The sequence below is a fragment of the Solea solea genome, chromosome 1, assembly GCF_958295425.1.
Source record: "Solea solea chromosome 1, fSolSol10.1, whole genome shotgun sequence".
In the NCBI taxonomy this organism is placed as follows: domain Eukaryota; kingdom Metazoa; phylum Chordata; class Actinopteri; order Pleuronectiformes; family Soleidae; genus Solea; species Solea solea.
This window is the reverse complement of record NC_081134.1, coordinates 44,234,341-44,254,478: the sequence shown is the minus strand read 5'-3', so window position 1 is coordinate 44,254,478 and position 20,138 is coordinate 44,234,341. Positions and strand designations below refer to the sequence as shown.

Sequence of the window (20,138 nt, the reverse complement as noted above, 5' to 3'; positions counted from 1 at the left end):
GAAATATATTATTTAATCCGATCCCAGTGTTCAGAGTTCAGTGCACATTTGGTAACATTCCAGTCCCCAAAAGCAGCTGCAGACTGAGCACTCCTTTCTTTCATGCTGGTCTCTCAGGTGAGAACCTGAACCACATCATTACACATCATCATCATCATCAAGTGAGCTTTAAGTGAGCTTTGTGAGAATGTCTGTGATAAATCTGAGTGAAAGAGAGAGGGGGTTTGCCACTCTGAGATAATGTATTATTGTATAATATATCTTCTAGCTTTTGTTTGCCAGAAAAAGTTGTTACACACAACACATTCTGCTGAACAGTGGTCACAATCCTGTTAAAAATAATATTGCATCATAATCTACTGTATATGAAAAAAAGCTAAATTCATTTTCATAGAGAACACCAACAACTGATTCGACTGGCAAACCCCAATATAATTAGCACCTTCAATGACTTTCTTTTTAAACATTTAAAGCGTAAAATATGGAAATTGCTCACCTGCAGTGGCTGGCTTTGCAATATTCAGTGACTAAAATGTGATGAGGAGGCTTCAGAGGACGGGTAAAGACACTTAATAAAGTGATGGTAGGGAATTCAAATAAACCCCCAAGGCCTCCATGTGTAAGATTTAAGTTGTCTTGGCATCTTTTTTGACAAATATGCCGAGGGATCATAAGAAGATGGAGGCAATAAACAGTGATGTCTATATTTCTCAACTCAATTTCTTTTAAAACCACAATGTTCAAGCTGTTACAGGGGAGTTGATGCATGTGACCAAGTCACTACTTCCTCAGGGTCAACATTGACTTACTGAAGCGGAATATCGTTCAAACAAATCCAAGCAATCACTTAAAAAATAAAATATATATATATATATATATATATATATATATATATGTGTTTCAAAGAGTTTTTCTACAAATAATTTGAAAGTATAAATATGAATTGAAAGTGGCTTTGTGATGGTTGACTTTGTAGCAAAAGAGATACCCTAAAGACATCATGCAGGAAAAAAAAAAGTGTTAGGGAAAGAAATTGATGGAAATCAAAAAAGTCAACTGAGGAGGTTGAGAAAGGGCAGGATGAACGTGATAAGTCACAGACTGTGTATGGAGACAGACGTGGAATAAAGATGGCAGAGGAGGAGGAATTTCTCACCGCGGCAGGGAGCTGTACTGTCTCTGTGCTTGTTGGAAACCGTCTCTGTCCTCTTGCTGCTGTTTCTGAGCCTGAGTCTCAACGGTTATTGAATGACGTCCACTCTGTGTCTCGGTCCCATTACTCACCTGTAAAGTCACACAAATTCAACAAGATGCACATAGTTAAGACAACGTAACACACAGAGACATGAAGGCAAACATTTCCGTCTTTGGATCCATGCAGTGATTAACTGCTAACCAAAGCATGCTTGTTTGCCCACTCAAACACACACACACACACACAGATGATGGAATAAATGTCCCTCAGCGCAGCAGGTGGTTTGACAGTGTGAAGCCTCCTGCTGTTTTGGGCTGCCCTCAGGGAACAGGTTGTTAGTGGGTGTGAGTCCATGATGACAATGACACTGAGAAATGCACCTGCGCCAGTAGATGAAAAACCCCCTGGTAATTTTGTTAAAAGGCATAATTTACTGAAATCATTCATTAGAATGCCAGACAACTCATTTTGAACCAATTTCTTAACAACAGTGTGGTCAAATGGTCTAAAATAACTCACTGTACAGGATATTATGTACCATTCAATCAAATATTACCAGGTATGGTGATTGCCTTGCAATATCTATGAAGGCATTACACTGCAGATATTCTTATTATCAAGCTGATAACTGAAAAAAAAACTAGAAATAAGACAACATGGACATTTTCATTGTGTTTCATTGCCATGTTATGTCATTTCTGCTATGCTGTAACCATAATGAAAAGAAAAGGACTGCAGAACAGTACTATATGTTGTTTATTCCACTGATCTGTGTGTAACTCGGCTGCACATCACGATTCTGTACCAGCGCGTATGTGTGCTTGTTATCTGATCACTTGTGTGGTTGACATGGAGATATCATCTCCCTCAACACGGCAAACTGCTAACGAGCAGGCTGATGAAGGAACATGACAAGCCAATTAAGGCGAGGCGAGGCGAGGAGGTGTCGTAAATGTGGCTTGACCAAGTGTCACTTTTCATGAGACTCGGACAGTAATGCAGAAAAGATGGGGTGGAGTGTGGATTGTTTGAATGCATAAATGTATGCCAATGTCAATATTATTATACAGTTATATGCAAAAGCCTTAGACCTCCATTAGATTTGTTCTTTTAGTAATGCTATAATGACTCTACAGTATAAATATTTCTCAATCACTTTACTGGAATACATCCAGAAATAGGGCAAACGTGTATGTATAGTATTTTGTATTTGTATTTTGTATTTTACTGGTCCGCCAAGTTTCAAAGCTAAAAGGAAACCTGCGTTTGTTTAAAAAGAGACCTTTGTAAACGTGTGTGTGTTTGCTTGTGGGTGTCTGGTTGGTAGGACAGCAGTAATGGTATATTAGAGAATGGATTGATGGAGTAGAGGTGTGTAGGTGTGCAGAGAGGCTGTCAGCAAAAGCGTCCTTTTGGAAACGTCTTGTGTTGTGAAAATGGTTGTTTCCCTCCTCTCTTGGGCAGCTGTAATAACAGTGCCATTACATTTCACTCAGCATCAATAGCCAGTCCTTTCTCAAGCCCTCCAAGTCTTAAAAACATAATAGTATTCCATGTGGGTGAAGTGAATTGGCCCCATATGTTTCAGGTTTTGCTGCAACAACACGTTTCCCCCAGTTTGGAGACGGTAGTGAACATAACGAATATCAGATGAACTGTGAGGGAATCAGAGAAATTGTTTTACGGGGGCTAAATGTGGTGGGTGGAAAATAAATTAGTCACACACACTGAAAGTTTTCAGTGAGATCTGAAAGGAAGTGGTGAGGATTCCGGGGATTGCGTGATGCTTCAGTTGAGGTGGACGATACCACGCCAAGCACAACTCATGAGAAATATTGAGGAGAGGAAAATCAGTCAGTGTAATGGCATTATCCGGGGAAGGAGAATCCGATTATTCCATGTTAGGCCTGGAATACAATCCCATATAAAACTTGACATTTGGTGAAATCAAATCAAAGAGACGTCCGCGTTCGTTTTGATCCAATAATGTGAAAAATGATGTCAATACAGCACGCTTTTATCCCTCTCTTGTTTCCTTGGTGGTCACAGACAAAAAAAACAGACTTCTCCACCTGTTTAAACATGGGAGCATTTATAGGCAGTGAGCCAGGAGAGAAGATAATTATAAAAAATTATTCGCAGCTATGAAAAAAAAATACAGAAAGCAGCTGGGAGGAAGCTGAGCTTCAAAAGTTCAAATCCTGAGCAAGGCAGCCAAGATGTAATGTTTATTTGGTCAGACAGTTATCAAACCAGGTTGCTGTGATGGGTCAGTACTGTCATGTGGTTTTACCTCCCACATTCCTCATGATGCTATGGTTATAGGGAACAGATTCTTTAAGAGAGCAGCAGTGCGTTTCACAAACAGGCATCTGGAAGACATTTATGTTGCTAATGGGCAGAGTGAATGAAAAGAAAGTGAGAGAATGCTAGTGAAACACCACATCCTGACAAAAGCCCAGCTGGATAATGGCTCTCTCTTCAGGTCCCTGTGCCGACCCAATTCCGCCAATTTATTACAAGCAAACAGAGTCCATTTGTGGTCGCTAGGGTGTGCAGCTCTGGGCAGAGTATCCATCTGAGAGCAAGTGGTGTGGTCAACCATTCCCTGGGCCAGAGACCAGGAAAACAGGCTGAATCAGAGTGTGGGCTGTTATCACCATTTCGCTTCAGGACTCCCAAATCTAGTCTCATTTTTTACAGGTAATATATCTGAGTGGATGAATGTAAACTAATTGTTGAACTTGTTATCGCAGCCTGGTATCGCTCCAAAAATTGAGTGCAATAAATCTGCTGGATGTGTATGCAGACTGTATATGCATTTGTTTTGGGGGTTGCATGTCTCCATAGGATGATTTTTAAATAGGATTTGTTTCAATATGATTTTATACATTACAGTTCTTTGTTTAATATAGACATTCATTTTGAGCTACAAATTAGAATAAGCCAAATCTTTCATAAACAAACAGAGAATGTTTTTTTTCTTGTCATTTTAATGCACCACAGTTTTTTTTGTTGTTGACATTTTTGACATAGTAAATATAAAGTGAAGTCTATCTGACACCCATAATATCAGCATGTCACACACACATCTATGTTCTCATTTAATAAAGTGCTTCAGCCAAATCATTTCAAGTAACGCATAGCGAGTCCTGTGAGAGTTGCTCACAAACATAGTGAGTCTTGTAAGACTTTAATGAAAAAAGCTTGGTTCATTATTATATGGATTCCCACTGGTTTTGATTACAATAAGTGGACAGCAGTTTCTGACAGACCAGTGGGGGAGTGGGGACACTAGAGATAACAGTGTAACGCATAATAACAGCTTAATTCAGCCTTAACTGCTGTAAAAAACACATAAATTAACACTTAACTCAGCATCAATGCGAGCCCTGTAGTACTGGAGTATGGAGTGTGTGAGTGAGAGACATAGTGGCTTTTTAATGTCCAGTCTGAGGAATCGGGTTTTGATTAACTACTTTTAAATGGATATAAATTAATCTGTGCTGTGTAATAACAGATTCACATTTTGAGGCAACAAATTATGATGCTTTGATCTGTGGCCTGGTTCAGCCCAGTCCAAGGCCTGATATTGGTCCGTGCCCCGATTAATAAACTGTTGCAGCTGAGTAAATGATCCTATAACGTGGCCAATGACACATTTGTGTTCACACTGCTGATAGAATGCTACATGTGATACAAACCATCTCGGAATGTGGTCCTAGTGATTGTATCTCATGTTCTCTCAATGTGTCCTGGGTGTGTTCACACGAGCCATCCACTTGCGATCAGATCACCTTACACAGGTATTAAAACCAGGTATGATCAGGACCTAAGACACAGCTCTGCCATAACTCCAACCCTTAGCATCTGATAAGTCAAGTGACTGCAGCTGAAAGTGGCTAATTCTCCACACGATCACGGAAAGAGAGCAGAATCCCAGCAAAATAACCACCAACATGAAAGCACCACACTCAGGATAATCAGAGTTTGTGAAAACAAAGCAAATGTTTGTAGATGCATGCATCTTGGTTTCAGGAGATAAAATAATACTTAATTCAAAGACTTCCACAGAAATAAAGATTTTACAAGCTGCTGGTTGGTGTCTTTGATCCAAGGTACCAGCATGGTGCTCAGTCTCCTCTGTGTGGTCATGCTCATTGGTCCTCAAACCAAACAGCTCAAATTGATTTTATTGCTGCAGACAAAGAGTGAAAGAGAAAAAGCCAACTCTTTGGAAAATGCACAGCATTTTATGATGAACATCTGGAAATCCCCTCTCACAGAGCAGCAGTTAGGGAGGGAGAGAAAACATGCCAGCTCTAATTGTGTACTTGGGGCTACATGATAGACAGGGCTTCTTGTGTCCTAGTCATTATTTCATTGAGGAGGAGCCTTGGTTTGAGGACTGACCTCACAATTGTCAGTACAGGCGTACCTGAGCTAAGTTTTTGACACCACAGAGACAACCTGGGATCATCACAGAGAAATAGCCCCATGCCACTCTACCTGTTCCTTATTAGTCATTATTTTGTACCAATCTTATGTCACAATTCTGCACTGAAACAACGACAATAATGTTGGGCAATGGAACATTTTTTTTTTTAGTTGTCTTTTCATCATCTGTTAATTATCTCTGCTCTAACTTCCAGTGCAAACTTCCTATGAAACAACAGTGAAGAAGGAAATATTTGGTATATATATTATATAAATATTGCTCCTGTTCTGGCTTGTTCATCAGAAGTGTGTGGAGCAGGGGTCTCAAACTCAGGTGACCTGGGTGCCGCTATACGTCTAGTCTGGTCTTTTTGAAAGAGTTTGAAATGGAACAATATACTGTATATGTATAGCTTACAATAAAAAAATATTCAAGATGCTAAATTACTCTTTAAATAAAAGACAAAAATACAAAAACTAGAACTTGATATCAGTGGCCGTATTAAATAGATTGGGGGGCCACAAGTTTGAGACATCTGGTGTGGAGGCTATTATGATGTAACCTTGAGTATTCTGTGGCAACATTGACTTACTCCACGACAACACACACACAAGCACAGCTCTGCAGATTTTAATGTTGGAGGCATTTGCTGCATTAAATAATTGACACGAAATTCAGCAATGAGTGAATTCCACAGACAAAACATGTGACATAGTTTAGAAGCTAACTCAGCTTGACAGGCTGTTTTTTTAGTGTGAGTCAGAACTCAACTCCTAATAAAAATGTTACTGATTACACAAAATTAGACTTTTTTGGGGTGGTCGGGGGAATCAGAGAATTAGACCTCTGCATTTATCCCATCATTGTTATACACCAGCAGTGTGTAGTGCACATGGGGAGTAATGTGCACTTTGTTAAGGGGCAGCCTTGATTCCACTGGGGCTTGAACCCTGGACCCTCTGCGTGTATAGCAGATGTGCTAACCACTACACCATGGAATCTTGTCCGACATGATTTCTGAAGGTATCACTGAAAACTTACACTTAAGACTGTATGTTATGTTTTTGTATCTATGTACATTTATTAATAATAACCTCAAAATCTCCACAAAACACAACACCTCATATTTTTTGCCTCCTCTTGATCACATTTCAATGATTGCTCCATCTATCTAAAAATAAGAGCTATATCCGTTTTGCTTGTGGGTGACACAAACGCAGGATTTCCCTCAAGTTCATCTAATCAGTGTCAACACATATCATGAGTACTTCTGAATCTTTCCTAACAAGCTCTGCCATTGTGAATACTTGTTCAGGACTGAAATAACATGAAACAGGGCTAATAAAAACAGACTTCAATACTCCAAGGCTGGCCCTATATCTTCTTACCCGTGGAATAGCAGGGGTATGCTCAACAATGTCAACAATGACAAGCAATTAGGAGCTCAGAGGCTCAGATGAGAGACAGAGAGAGACTACTGAGTTCTGAACAAACAGTTAATGTCTCAGTCTGACAGAAAGAAAAGGAAGAGAGGGATTAAGAAAAACAGTGGAGTAAGATATTCAGCTTCCAGTGGTTTTCAGCCACCAGTAGAACTAACACTGACGTTAATCCAGAGCAAATAAAGAGCTTTTTGGCTAAAGAAAAGAACCCAGTGGGAAATGTGCTATTATATCTGACACAAATCATTCAGAAAAGATAAGATAAAAGATAACTCATTTTTCTGATAATAATTCTGATCATTCTAAAAACAGCATGTCAAATACTTTTAGCCACAATTTAGCAAACTGCTCCACCATTTTTCTACAATCAGTTTTAAAATGTCACATGACAAAACAACGTCTCCCTCGTTATTTTACCTTATTATTTTGACTCCGATTTGTTCTTCTTGGATTACTCATATTTTATTGAATAGTATAATATAAAAACTATTTTTAACTTCAAGGTCTGGATGAATTAAAGGAATTAACTTGATGACATTCTTTCTAATAATGAGGAGTAAAGCTCATTGTTACTACAGATCAATCAAGGTATGTATGAAGAAAGTTGTTCCTTACGCTTAATGACATTTGAAAGAAACTGTTATAGTGATGTGACTAACATAAGCTGTTTTCACATAATAAATTCCATAAGAACACTTGGAAAACTGGGTGTGGACATATTCACATACAGACAATGCAGGGGGGAATTGTCTGGGTCAGATGCTTTCATAACAGCAACAGAATATCCCGAATATCTAGGCAAGGGGTGGCGTCTGGCTTGAGCACGTAGGAGGTAGGACACTCGCCCATTCACTCTCTGATAATTATCTGTTTTTACTGTGTTGTCACATGGGCTCACCTGGATCGTATCCAGAGATCTGACCAGGGAAGTTCCAGAGAACGTTTAGTTCAACTTTTCCACACATTTGAGTTCTCACATACAGCCCCTCCGACCAATTTGTCTGGACATCATTGGACATCTGAAAGCAGCTGGTGTAGCTTTTTTCAAATAATGGTTTTGGATGTTTTTCCAACTTTAATTCCAGCATTGAATTTGGAACTCCAATTGCATCATCTTTGTGCTGCAGTTGTCTCGCTGGAGATGTGACAGTAAACAGGGTTTAAACTACATTCTCAGAGTACATTTTGTAAAATTCTGTCAAGCATCAAAGTGTCAGATAGTGTCACACAATTGTTATGTTTCATATAACCAGTGCCTAGTGGTGTTATTCTGGGCCTCTTCCAGTGTTCCAATTACTTTCACATGCATCACTGTTGTTAATGTAGTGACTTTTGGGAAATCATGACACTATTTAGCTGTAGTCAAATAAATACTGTCAAATAAATACTGTAAATTCTCCTAGGAATAACGCAGGAATCTACTTGACCTCATTTTTTAAACCACAAACATCTTTCAGAAAGAACATCGAACGAAACCATGTCAACTTTCTGAGTATGTAATCAAATATAATAAATACTAATGGTAATCATTACTGAATAAGATATGGTTCCCAGAAGAATTAAAGTGTTAATTTGTTACAGCCTGTTTCTAAAAACAAATATTTTATTATGGCATATTAAGGAAAAGTGCCCAGCTAAAATAAGGTCAGGTCACATGTAATTACACAAATAAAGAGCTGGTGGTTCTGGAGATAACTGGTTTTGGTAAAGCCTGTGTGTTTCAGAGGCAGCAGCAGAGTGCTGCGCTGATGGACACTCACCCAAGACTGGTCGAAACTGTAGGTGTGCCGATGGTCTTCCAGATCGTCCTCCTGTTTGGCCTGCTGGAACTCGTGCCTCAGCCTTTGTATCCGATCGTGGTTATTTGGAGTCATCTGACTGCTGGGGAGGAGAGACACAGGAGGTAAGACAGTGGGACTAGTTTGGAATCGAGACATCACAGTGAGCTGTTTTTCAGCAAAATGCCACTCGGAAATAACACTTGGCACAACGCTTTTTTTTTTTTTTTAAAGAAATTCACTTGACCACGCTTACACCTCTCTAAATTGTGTGGAGGATCATTTGATCTGACCTGAGTGACCTCTCGACATGCCTTTTCTTCCCACCCTTCCGCTTTTCAGTTATTGCTCTTTAACTTCCCTATAACTGAAAGTGTCCCCTGTGCAACATGGTGAATGATGCATATCCCTTTTAGAGAATGTTGGCCTTTTATTGTACACAGTCATTAAACACTGTGGAAAAACCCTCATTTATATCCCCCTTCATTAAAGGGCTTTGAGGGGCCTGTCAATAGGAATCAATAGCCTCCCTTCAGCTTAATCAGCGTCCCCTTTTATCAGCAGCTACAGAGGCAGCAAATGACAAAATGCATAATTATGACAAGACAGCCAGCGTGATAATCGGCCTGTATTTATGCATACCACAGGGATACATGTGACCAAAGGTTAGGAATTTGTGCTGGGAGGGGTTGGGAGCTTGGGGATGTAGGGAGTGGGATGGAAGGAAAGGAAGATAAAGGTAGGAGGTTTTGTGCTTGAGTGTGTTGCTGACTGAGAAAGGGAAAGGTTAATCAAGAGCATGTGAGACAAGGGAAAGAAACAAAGTCAGCCAGGATAAAGAAACAGAAATGGCCAGCTCGACAAAGACGAGGACAACAGGCGGATGAAGTTAAAAAAAAATAGCGATGAGGAGAGACGATACTGAAAATATTATACACGAATATACTCTTGACCCAAAGACCTGTCACCCTGTCATTGTGCATGTCTGCTGGGATAGCACTTACAGGTGGCATGCTACCAGTGGAAATGGAATGCTTATTTGGCCCCTGTGGATTCTGGGCATAATTATGGTGATATCTGCAGATTAGAATGAGCACATCCTTCTGATGATAATGGGCACCAGGACACGTTGCCAATCAAGCATCATTAAAAGCACAATAAATAGAAGCTCATAAAGGAAGCATGGATCTCAGTGAATGCCCCTGAGTAGCACTGAGTAGTGAAACGCAGTTGCCATATTATTCATATTGCCTGGTCAAAATCAATCGTATTAGTTATACACCATTTGATTCCTATGGCTTTATGTGTGGGGGAGTGAAGGGAGTGTACATTAAGCTTTTGATGTGGATGTGGGCAATTAAGTGGCTCACTGAGATGTGAGATAGCCTGTGCTTTTAGGCTGTTGGGCTAACGTGAAGTCTGTCTAACACTATTTGTTACAAAGTCAGTATTCCATTCATATTTGCATGAAATCCCTAAAATAACACGTGACTGTTTATATATATGACAACACAAGCTTGCAAGAGAAGATGAAGTAAAATAGAACATTCTCAGCTTCAGAGAAAGAACTCTACATTTGTTTGTTGACGCCAAACACACCACTACACCGTAAACCTTCCATATATGTGTTGCACTTAAGTGTGTGCCTTAGACAAGAAACAATAAAATCACATCTGTATCCAAACTGATTTTCTTTATGTGGCACATAGCACCATCTCTGATCAAAGTGTGCCAAAAGTGTAAATAGTGGGAAAAGACCAAACTGAGAAGCCCAGTACACGCAATTAACTTAATTCCTCAAGCTGGTCAAACGGAAAACGAGGCCCAAACAAACAGCCTTGTAAATTTCCCTCTATGACCCTCCGGGAAGGGTGATTGCTGGCATCAGCATCTCAAATATGCACCAGGAATCAGAAGGTGCAATAGGAGGCAGCTGGGGATCCAGACAAAGGGCCACAACCCAGGCCATAAACAAGACCATATACACTTACTAAATAACAAAACCTATTGCCCTTCACTCACACACTAATGCAACAAGAAAGAGGGATGGCCTGGACATCACTTCAGGTCTGCTCCGGTATGTGTTGTATAAAGCGGTGGGTTATGGAATGGAAGAAGAACAGCAAAGACTAGATCTTGAGTTAAAATTAAAGAAATAGAAGTGTGGCAATTTAACATATTTCTCCGAGAGTGAGAAATGGATATTGCATGGAGAATGAGATGGGAGTGGGGGTGGGATTTAACGAGGGGTGAATTTGTCATGGTAGTTCAAAGGGGCCCTATGCTTTATCTTGATTATCTGTAGGGGCTTCTCCCCTTGGTCTTTCATCCACTGAGGGGGTTGAAGCTGATGGAATTCTTGGAAAGCACTTCATGGAATTTGTCAGTGTAAATGTATTCATATGGCAAGAAATAGAGAGCTGGAAAGCTGAGCATCGGGGAATGGCAGGAATCAACCGCTAAGTGGCAACAGAAACTTCACCATCACCGCAACAGTCAGCAGAAGGCCTGTCTTCACACATAAAGAAGATGGATTCTGCTGCCTTCCCTGAGAGCTCCCCAATGCTTCTGCACTTCAATGCATAATTAGTCAGCATGATTGTCGCTGATGCATCAGATGCTACCGCTTACAAATCACCTTGAATACATCAGTGTCTGTAATGGGCCCGAAGAACAAGAACTGTGAGAAAAAAATTGGTGGAAAAACTAGTAGCAATTTATGTTCGAAGATCACCTCCGTTGATTGGATGCATGTGTCACTCATAGTATGTCTGTGATGGAATATGAATGAGCTATAAGCCTTGTGGTTGTCTGCATCATGATCGCATGAGCTTATGGGGCTTCATCACTGTGCCTTTTTTTTTTACTCATGAGAGTCTTCTTTTTAAAATGCAAGTCAATGAAAAATAAAATACGGCCTGTAAAGTAATTAAAAAACATGGGGGAGATAAAGTATCCATATGCCGCTGAATTTTCACAGCCAGCATCTTCATTCGGCCCTGCATAATGAGATCTGCTCAGAATTCATTTGTGTGTTTGCAGACTGAAATGTCAGCACATGGCCTCTCAGGTTGGTGATGCTGCTCCCATATGCATGCAAACATAACCACGTAACACACAGACCTAGAAAGAAACACAAAGAAGCAAACGCACAATCTCACTGCCGCCCGTCTCCTCGCTTTAGAGACGCTTGTATTCAGTAAAGTCACACTGCTGCTGTATTTATAGATTGTCTGAAAGCTTATTCTGGCGGCTTACTGCACAAGCTGAACCTGTGAATTCACAGGCATGCAGAGCCCTGTCAAACAACAAGGATTCAAGCCTGTCTGAACAACAACAGACCCTCAACTGATCTCCACGTCCTCCTGCTGCTTCTGCTCCAACTCACCCTCATTTTATTTAGAAAGGATTAAAACATAGGCAGGGAAGAAGAAAAAAAAACAGAATACAACAAGAACAAGCAACAGGGTGACTGAATTTAAGGCAAATAAAGCTTTGCGACTGATACATACTTGTATTCATTACACCTTGTAGCAACACCCTTACTGGTGCCTTTGTTTTACAAAAGATTATGGAGGAGGAGTGGTATTAGTCTTTGGTGTACGTCCCACCTGCGTTTTCGAACCTGACCCATTGACAGAGGTCATGGGCCCTCTGAGGCAGCAGTTGCGGGTTTGTGGATGCCTGTCTGTGTAATAGTCATCCTTTGATCCAGGGTGGATTTGGCAGATGTCTGACACCCACAAGGCTTAGGCCAAGGATGCATACTATGCCACTGTCCTCCCTATGTGCTTCTGTTGGTGGATCAAAGCTGCGGTGGTTGTCAGCATGACCTACAAACACTGCCACTGCGCAATAAGGAGTGAGCCTTTCACTGGGAGTCCAACATGGGTCGTAACAGCATAGCTTAGGCTAGGGGCCAGTCCTGGCCAGTTAGCATGGGAACAACACAGTGCTATAATCCTGGAGATACTATTTCTAAAGATATGAAGTTTGACAGGAGTTGTCACAGACTTGTTCATTTTCAGCTGAAGTGAAAAAGGCTGAACTGTCACAGCTCTGGCCTGACTTCCAAATCAGACGCTCTGTTATTCCTTATCTGATAGGTGATGATTGAAATTCAATCAGATAATCAGTTTTTTTGCTGATTTCTTTGCTCTGGCCCCAGTATCTCCACGCAGCAGATGAAGGCGCAGGCTTCTTACGTTTGGGCCCGTTGGCAATCCTGCATTGAGTCAAAGGCTTAGCTCATCCTTATTCTGTCACCCCATGGACTTTCATTTATTTCAAAGACACAGAGATGAGGCATTTTTGGGGAGATGGACAGCCTTTGGGACCTACTGCGATGATTGGAATAGATTAGATATGCATTACCGCTGGTCATTTTTGAGAAGAACTGGGACAAAGATTAAACATTTTTTCAGCAGCAGGAAATCAGCATACATCGGCCAGCCAGTTGTGATGTTTGTGGCAAATGAACAGTTGAAGCCTATATTGCAATCTTCTTTACTCTCTTTCTAATTTTAATAAGAACTTACAGTTTATTTCATTTACTTTTATATTTCCTTCATGTTTTTTTCTTCCTTTTATTCCCATATGATTTATCTCTGAATGCATCTCGCCTTCTGTGGTTACAGGAAAAGGTCATGAATTCCCTTCTGACCTCCTCATCCTCTCGCACTTGCCTGGTAAGTGACAGCTGCAGGCTGGACAAAGGCCTGATAATACCATGGATTTGTCAGGCTCTGACTTCACCCATGTCCTCCTGCGACTGATGCACCGACATTGGCGCCTCGCCAGCTAAAATCCCCACTTCTAAATGAGGGCTCTTGCTCTCGTTGAGCTGTGTGAATGAGCATGTGCATGTCCATCCACGATTCCTTTCAGATTCCATATGGGGTTTTTGGGGGTCTTGGGAGGCCATCATCTGGGCTGCTTGCCTAGACCATGTTAGTGACGTGACTGGGGAGAATGGAGCTCTGATTAGCAAAGGAAAGAAGCGCTGAGAGTGGAGCTGCTCCCTTTGAGAGACTGTCCAACATTGCTGGCCCCTGGTGTATCGTTCATCGCCTCCCTTCCCTGGTGTGAAAAATTAAGATACAACTCTGCCCTGAAGGGACCCACAGAGGGTTGTTCTTTAGAAAATGCAGCTCAAAGAAAACGCAAGAAAAACATAGGTCTCTGAATATGACTTGGTCTCTGTAGGAACCTAGACCACTCAGTATTTCAGAAAGCCTATTTCCTCAGATCACGTATAGCCAACTACCCAGCCTGGCTCAATTTCACCCTAGTTGGCTTTATTACCCTAAAGACACATGCTTCAACCACTGCTTCCTACATGTCAACATTTCTGGCCTAATTTCTGGCAGTTTGAGAAATTTGTCAAAATACAGGTGCAAAAGTGAGGAATCGCTCTGACAGCTGTCAAATTATGAGAGGTGGCGTCAATGCCTTTTGTCCAGCCTTCTTCACTGGCAAGTTTACAACTTTCTTTCCAAAGGAAACACACTCCAGGTGATTAACAGCATTTTGTTTCTGCGTTCTGGGCTGCATAGATATTTTACTCCTGTTAATAAAACAGATGTGACCTTTCCCTAAAGAAAATCAGGGGAGATATGGCACCAATGAAAGGAATGAAGCCAATGTTGTGGCAGAGCCAGCTGAATGGCCTGAATATTCTGGTAAATACAAATAAAAAGAAAAAAAGAAAAGAGTAATGCTCAGGTGCAGTCTAGAAATGTATCAATTGTCCAAATGATCTTGTGAGGCAGATGGCAGCTGCTGTACCTCACTGTGAAGGACGGACAGGAGGTCATAGTGGCTGTCAATCTGAAGTGAATGGAACTTACAGAAGCTGAGCTCCAAAAGTCACTCTGTTTAGAATAACACAAAAAAAACAAACATATGCAGGGGTACATTCTATGAAACACTTAAAAAAAGATTGTTTCGCTATGATTCAAATCCACTACATTCAGCAGCAGCAGGAGCAATCTTCTTCAGAATTACTTCTCTGATTGATTCTAATATTATTTCACACAGAAATAAAACACCAGGCAAAGGTGGAAGCTCAACGTGATGTGCTCCCTTAAAATTGGACAATAATACATTTCTTCACCTCAATTGCTGGCAACTTTTGTACGGTTCTAGTTGGCATAAGTTATTTTCTGGACCGAGGCGGCTTCTGACTGACAGCTGTGTCCTCGATGAAAAAAGAGACATGAACTTTGAAGTTAAAGCCCCTAATCCCAGTCCATTGATTCAGAGGCACTTGCTCACTCTGAGAGAGACAGAGAGAGAGAGAGAGTTGGACTTGGAGTATGGCTCGGACTGCATAATGCATTCACACACATCAGAGTGAGTGCCACTTTGCACTAAGAAAAAGCTTCACTGCAAGCTAATGATTAAAGCTACTCATGTGCCCACGTATTGCAAGCACAGATAAAAACTAATGCAGCAAATCTTTATTTTTTTTTTTTCAAATGAGCACATGAATACGTATGTGGCAGCCGTAACAGGGTGAGAAATTCCTTTTAAATGCAGGTATTTCTATCTCTTTACTGTGCGGTATTAAAGTGCTTTATGACATCTGATGAGTCAACATTCCTCTTTGGGGTAAGGAGAGTGAAGAGTCAGTCTTAAATAAGGTGTGAAGGCCATAGGCTTAAGTATCCATCTAAACAGGTTAGCTCAGCTTTTATGAGCCCGTCAGGCCTTAAGGACAGTTTTTATGAGATATCAGCTAGCTAGACATGAAGAGGGTAAAAGGGAAGTGAGCTGGGGGTATGCTACATGACTACAGTTTCCAGTATCCTTTTTATGGACCCCGACACAAAAATATTTAGTCTAAGAATAGGTTGGCGCCATGAAATATAAATTCTGTTGCTGCATTTTAGATAATGTGGCCTAAAATGAATGCCTAGTGAGACTGATATGACAAGTCATCTTTGTAGGATTCTCTTTTGAGTAACAGTCCAAAACCCAGAGAGGGATAACTGTCGGCACTTAGACACGATGGTGCCAAGTGAATCTTTGAGAGTGAGCAAGTGAACAGATGCCACATGTGACATTTGAATTAACGTCTGTAACTTGTTGCAAAATTAAAGGGAAAGTAATTAAAAGTATATGAAACAAATATAGGATTTTGAATGGTTGAGAATTATAGATTAGGAATCTTCTTGTTATTCAAGTGTGCCACTCTTATAGCACTGCCACAAACAAAATACAACAATTATTCACAACCTGCCCAGTCAGGTCCAGCTGAGCTCATCACGCTGCTTTGTGATCCCACAACCCCCTGTCAAACCTCTCCTCCTCTTCCACTTGACTTACTTTTCCAGTTTGTATTTTGAGACTGTGCCACTGCCTCAGCACAGACTCATGAGAGCAGAACAAGGAGACCTTGACTCTTGAACTGTTCCACAGGTGAATCCTGGCTTAAGACCAGAATGACTCACCTTTCATCAAGTACTATCAAGTGTACAATTCAAAACTATTGTAACTTCAAATGGTAGTAAATAAACAAATAGTAAATAAAATATAAAAAAAAATGCTGCAATGACAGACATTTGCCCTTGGTAAGTCATCGTTTTGCAAATTTTAGGTATTTTCATATTATTTGAAATCAGTGTTTTTAAACTTAATTGAAACCATTATGGTACTAAGATGTACTAACCTGGCTAGCCTTTGACTCTTAAACACCATTTATCCAAATAATCCCTTACATGTTTATTACCATGCAGTGGAAAAGTACTGTGACTTAAAAGTGTACTGAATTGCAGCGGCTGCCTTAACAGTTGGAGAAACTTTACAATTTGTGACACAATTATGTTGTGAACTGAGCTTTGTGCCAATGCTGGTTGTGTTTATCCAACACCGGTGTGGTCCTTCAATATGCAACTATATCAGCATGTAAATAGAGTAGAGAATGGTTCCTAGTGCAGGTACTGACTGACCTCATTTTGTACATCTGCTGCTACAGCATGTTGTTGCAATAACACACTCTGGACATGTATAATGAAAGGCTAATATTGGATTTTAAATAGGCCTAGGCAGAGCTGATGCATTTCCCATATATTACATATATATATACAGAAATGTATAATTTAACATCTGGTGCATCATTTTCTGTAGGCTTGGCTGAGTGATTCACTGCAGCAGTGGTCACACGTACAATCATTTTCTACCTAAAAAAAGAAAATCTCTTTTAGCCTGTAACAAGCAGAGCAGATATCCTGTCTTTTATTAGGGCAACAAGGTCCCACAGGTTCTCCCTTGAAGGCTTACGCCACAAAGTATCTCATTTTACACCAGCACGACATCACACAGCGCTGAATGCCGGCAATCGCGCCACCCCCCCCTTTCCAAATGTCAGTGAATGACACTCAGCAGGAAAAGCCACGATTCACCGGTAAATAATTCACACCAGGCTTCCGTAGCTTCCCTCTGCATCCCATACACAAGCAGCCCCCCCCCCGGTCATCTCTTCCCCGACCCCCTGTGCAGCTGCTACTTCCTCCATACATAATTAACGACAAGGCACAGTGGGATGCCTGTCAGTCAGAGCAGGGCTGGAGCCAGGGCCACTTTAAACAATAACAATATTGATAGTGTGTAATAAAGCAGAATTAAAAAGATGGACTCCAGTGATTTTTTTTTTTCTCTTGGCTCAGGTGGCCCCAACCTTAAGTGGAGAGAAAAGGGTGAGAGGCTCAGGGTCACCGGTTGATTTTTACTTTGAGTGAATGAATGAAGGTGGAGAAAAAATGGAGTGAGGGGAACTGTAATCCTTTTCCCCTCCCCCTCCTCACCATCCCCTGTTGTCCAGTACTGGCTGCTGCCCTCCTGTACTCTCCATTACTGGATTAGTCTTGAGGTCCTTCTCTGAAAGCCAGCAAGAGGGAAGAGGGCCTAGGTCATAGGTTATGACCTTTAGTAATAGCTACGCAGACAGAAGAGCGGCTGCATCATTTCAATTTAGGCTATCAATGGTGTGTAATAATCAATGTGAAGGTCAAGAGGTTGGCACATACTGACAGATGGGGAGACAAAAAGAGGAAGAATAAAAGGACAAAAATGAGAGAGAGATTTTTTTTTTACTTACACTAATTAACGTTCACATAAAAGCACTTTTGAGTCATTTTACATAATGGCCAAAATGAATTGCAAGCACCAACAACTGAGTTGACTTTCCCAAGAAATAATTTGAAAAATATTAAAAAGCAACACTAAAATATTCTTCTTCTGGTGAAAAATGGGTTGTGCATAAAGTCTGTATCATTTGTTCATGTTTATTGTTTTGAACTGATTTTTGCCTTATTTATTTGACTGATGACTTATTTAAGCTGTAACCAACGCCAAACAGGCTAGTTGAGAGAAATCTGACATGTTTATTTCACCATGAATAAAATTAGGCCATAGAATCCAGGAGGAAGAGGAGGACCCAGAGGAGGATGAGGAGGATGGAAAGCAGTGAGGGAATAGAACAGCTCTCCTCCAACAACAGAAACATCATCATCTCTGTGAGTGTGTGACTCCAGATTCCACAGCTCAGTGTTTATAAAAAAAAAAACTTCAGCAGCTCTCTCTGTTTTTATTCTGCACCACTAGAACAGACTGGATCCTGCACTGGCTCATTACTATTAAAAGTAGTTTTAACTTTTTCTAACTGTGTATTGCTGCAAAAGAAACAGTGATTTGCCTTTGGATATGATTAAAAATGACCTGATTCTAATTATAAAATGAATGTCTATTCGGCTGTAAAGCCTTTACAATAACCCCCATAAATTCACACAAGTCAAATCAGCGAAGAAAACATTCTGCCATTACCGCTATCACCCATCAACCTACAGGAGCCTTACATATGTTAATACCCTTTCAACCTGTGACCCTCACATTCACGACATCATTATCAACCCAGCCAGACATAATGTTGGCCTGTCACCGCCATGATCTATGGTCAGAGTGGCTCTCTCTCTTCATGAAGCCATAGCGCTGCCTTAAACTGCTGAAACCGCGACGAGCTCGGCTTAATGTGAGTGCACGTCCATCATCTTAGATCAGACATCAATCAATCACAAGCCACCATGACAGCTGGCAGCCTTGTCCACCCATTGCTATGACCACCGTACACACACACACGCAAAAAATTGCCTCTGATTACGATCTCAATTATCATCATGACCACAAGCCAACACTTCCCCATGTGACCGACACGCTAATCAGGAGCAATAACAGTCAATAATTCAGGCTTGGGAATGACCAATGGGGGCACAACTGTATCATTTGCGTAAGTACATATAGTAAGTATAATTATTTTAATCTCCATTGGGTTAAATAAATAAACCTGACCCTCTGTGGGAAAACGTTCTCCTAATGTGGAGGGTGAGGAAAGGTCAACAAGACTTTTGTTTTGTAGAAATTCAAAAGCTCTTAACTTAGCAGCTTCAACTCAACCAAAATCTATGAGGGCAGATGTGATTTCAGCTCGTAGTCTTCAAGGACAGCAGCAAAGGCTGCACTCCATGAGCATGTGTACACGCACAACACTGTGTACAACTCTTCTAGTAACAGAGGCCGCAGCTGAAGTGGGTCTCAGTCAATTTATTTATTTTAATGTCAGTTTAAGTAAGAGGTGCAGACGAGGTCAAAGGTTTTTAAGGTGCTGCCATCTGTTACTAAGAGACCAAAAACCTGGTAGCTGCTGAAGCAAGTGAAGTTCCTGCAATCTAACTGAACTGATGAATGCATTTTAAACAAAAGAAAAAGTTTGGAGTATCAAAAGACGCACTGAAAGCGCTCAATACATTCCAACAATTTAAGATATTTTCATCTTGGTGTGACACAGATATGTCAAGACAAAACAGACTAGAATATTTCTGTTTCTTCTTGCTGCGGTTATTGGACGTCCCTTCATTTGAGCAATTATCTCAGGCCAGATCACGATGTAATCTCTTTAAATCCTCAGACTAAACTGCTTCTGGATCCATTGTGAGGGTAGGAGATGAAAAAGGGGCAGCTAAAAGAACAAATAAAGCACATATGCAGAGTTTGAGTCCTCCATGTGAGACATTACGTGTAATTACCCTTCTCCTCAAAGAGAAACCCCCGTGTCTGTCATTTCAGCAGTCAATTTCAATTTCATGAGAAAACCATAGAAAATGATACTGGAGCACCACTTGTGTTATTCTATATTATAATACCCTTTTTTCCTCTCATTTGCAAGGTTACATGTTCTTGGCAAGAACCCTATGAAAGAGCCACATTTTAAATGTGACACTGCAAAGCAC

General features: G+C 40.8%; 1 protein-coding gene and 1 non-coding gene across 5 annotated transcripts in view; both read right to left on the bottom strand.

Moving 5' to 3' along the window:
- Nucleotides 1–20,138, bottom strand: part of LOC131462458 (partitioning defective 3 homolog) — a 325,725-nt gene that overhangs the window by 11,685 nt on the left and 293,902 nt on the right. For 3 of the 4 annotated variants that reach the window (XM_058633698.1, XM_058633708.1, XM_058633723.1), the window contains 2 exons: nucleotides 8,836–8,956; nucleotides 1,157–1,284 (listed from right to left, as the gene is read on the bottom strand). In XM_058633698.1, coding sequence (XP_058489681.1) covers nucleotides 1,157–1,284; nucleotides 8,836–8,956 — 249 coding nt within the window. The remainder of the gene's footprint in view (nucleotides 1–1,156; nucleotides 1,285–8,835; nucleotides 8,957–20,138) is intronic. The other variant, XM_058633714.1, reaches the window with a different exon arrangement.
- On the bottom strand, nucleotides 6,562–6,634 carry trnav-uac (transfer RNA valine (anticodon UAC)). The gene has a single exon. It is a non-coding gene; the product is annotated as a tRNA-Val (tRNA).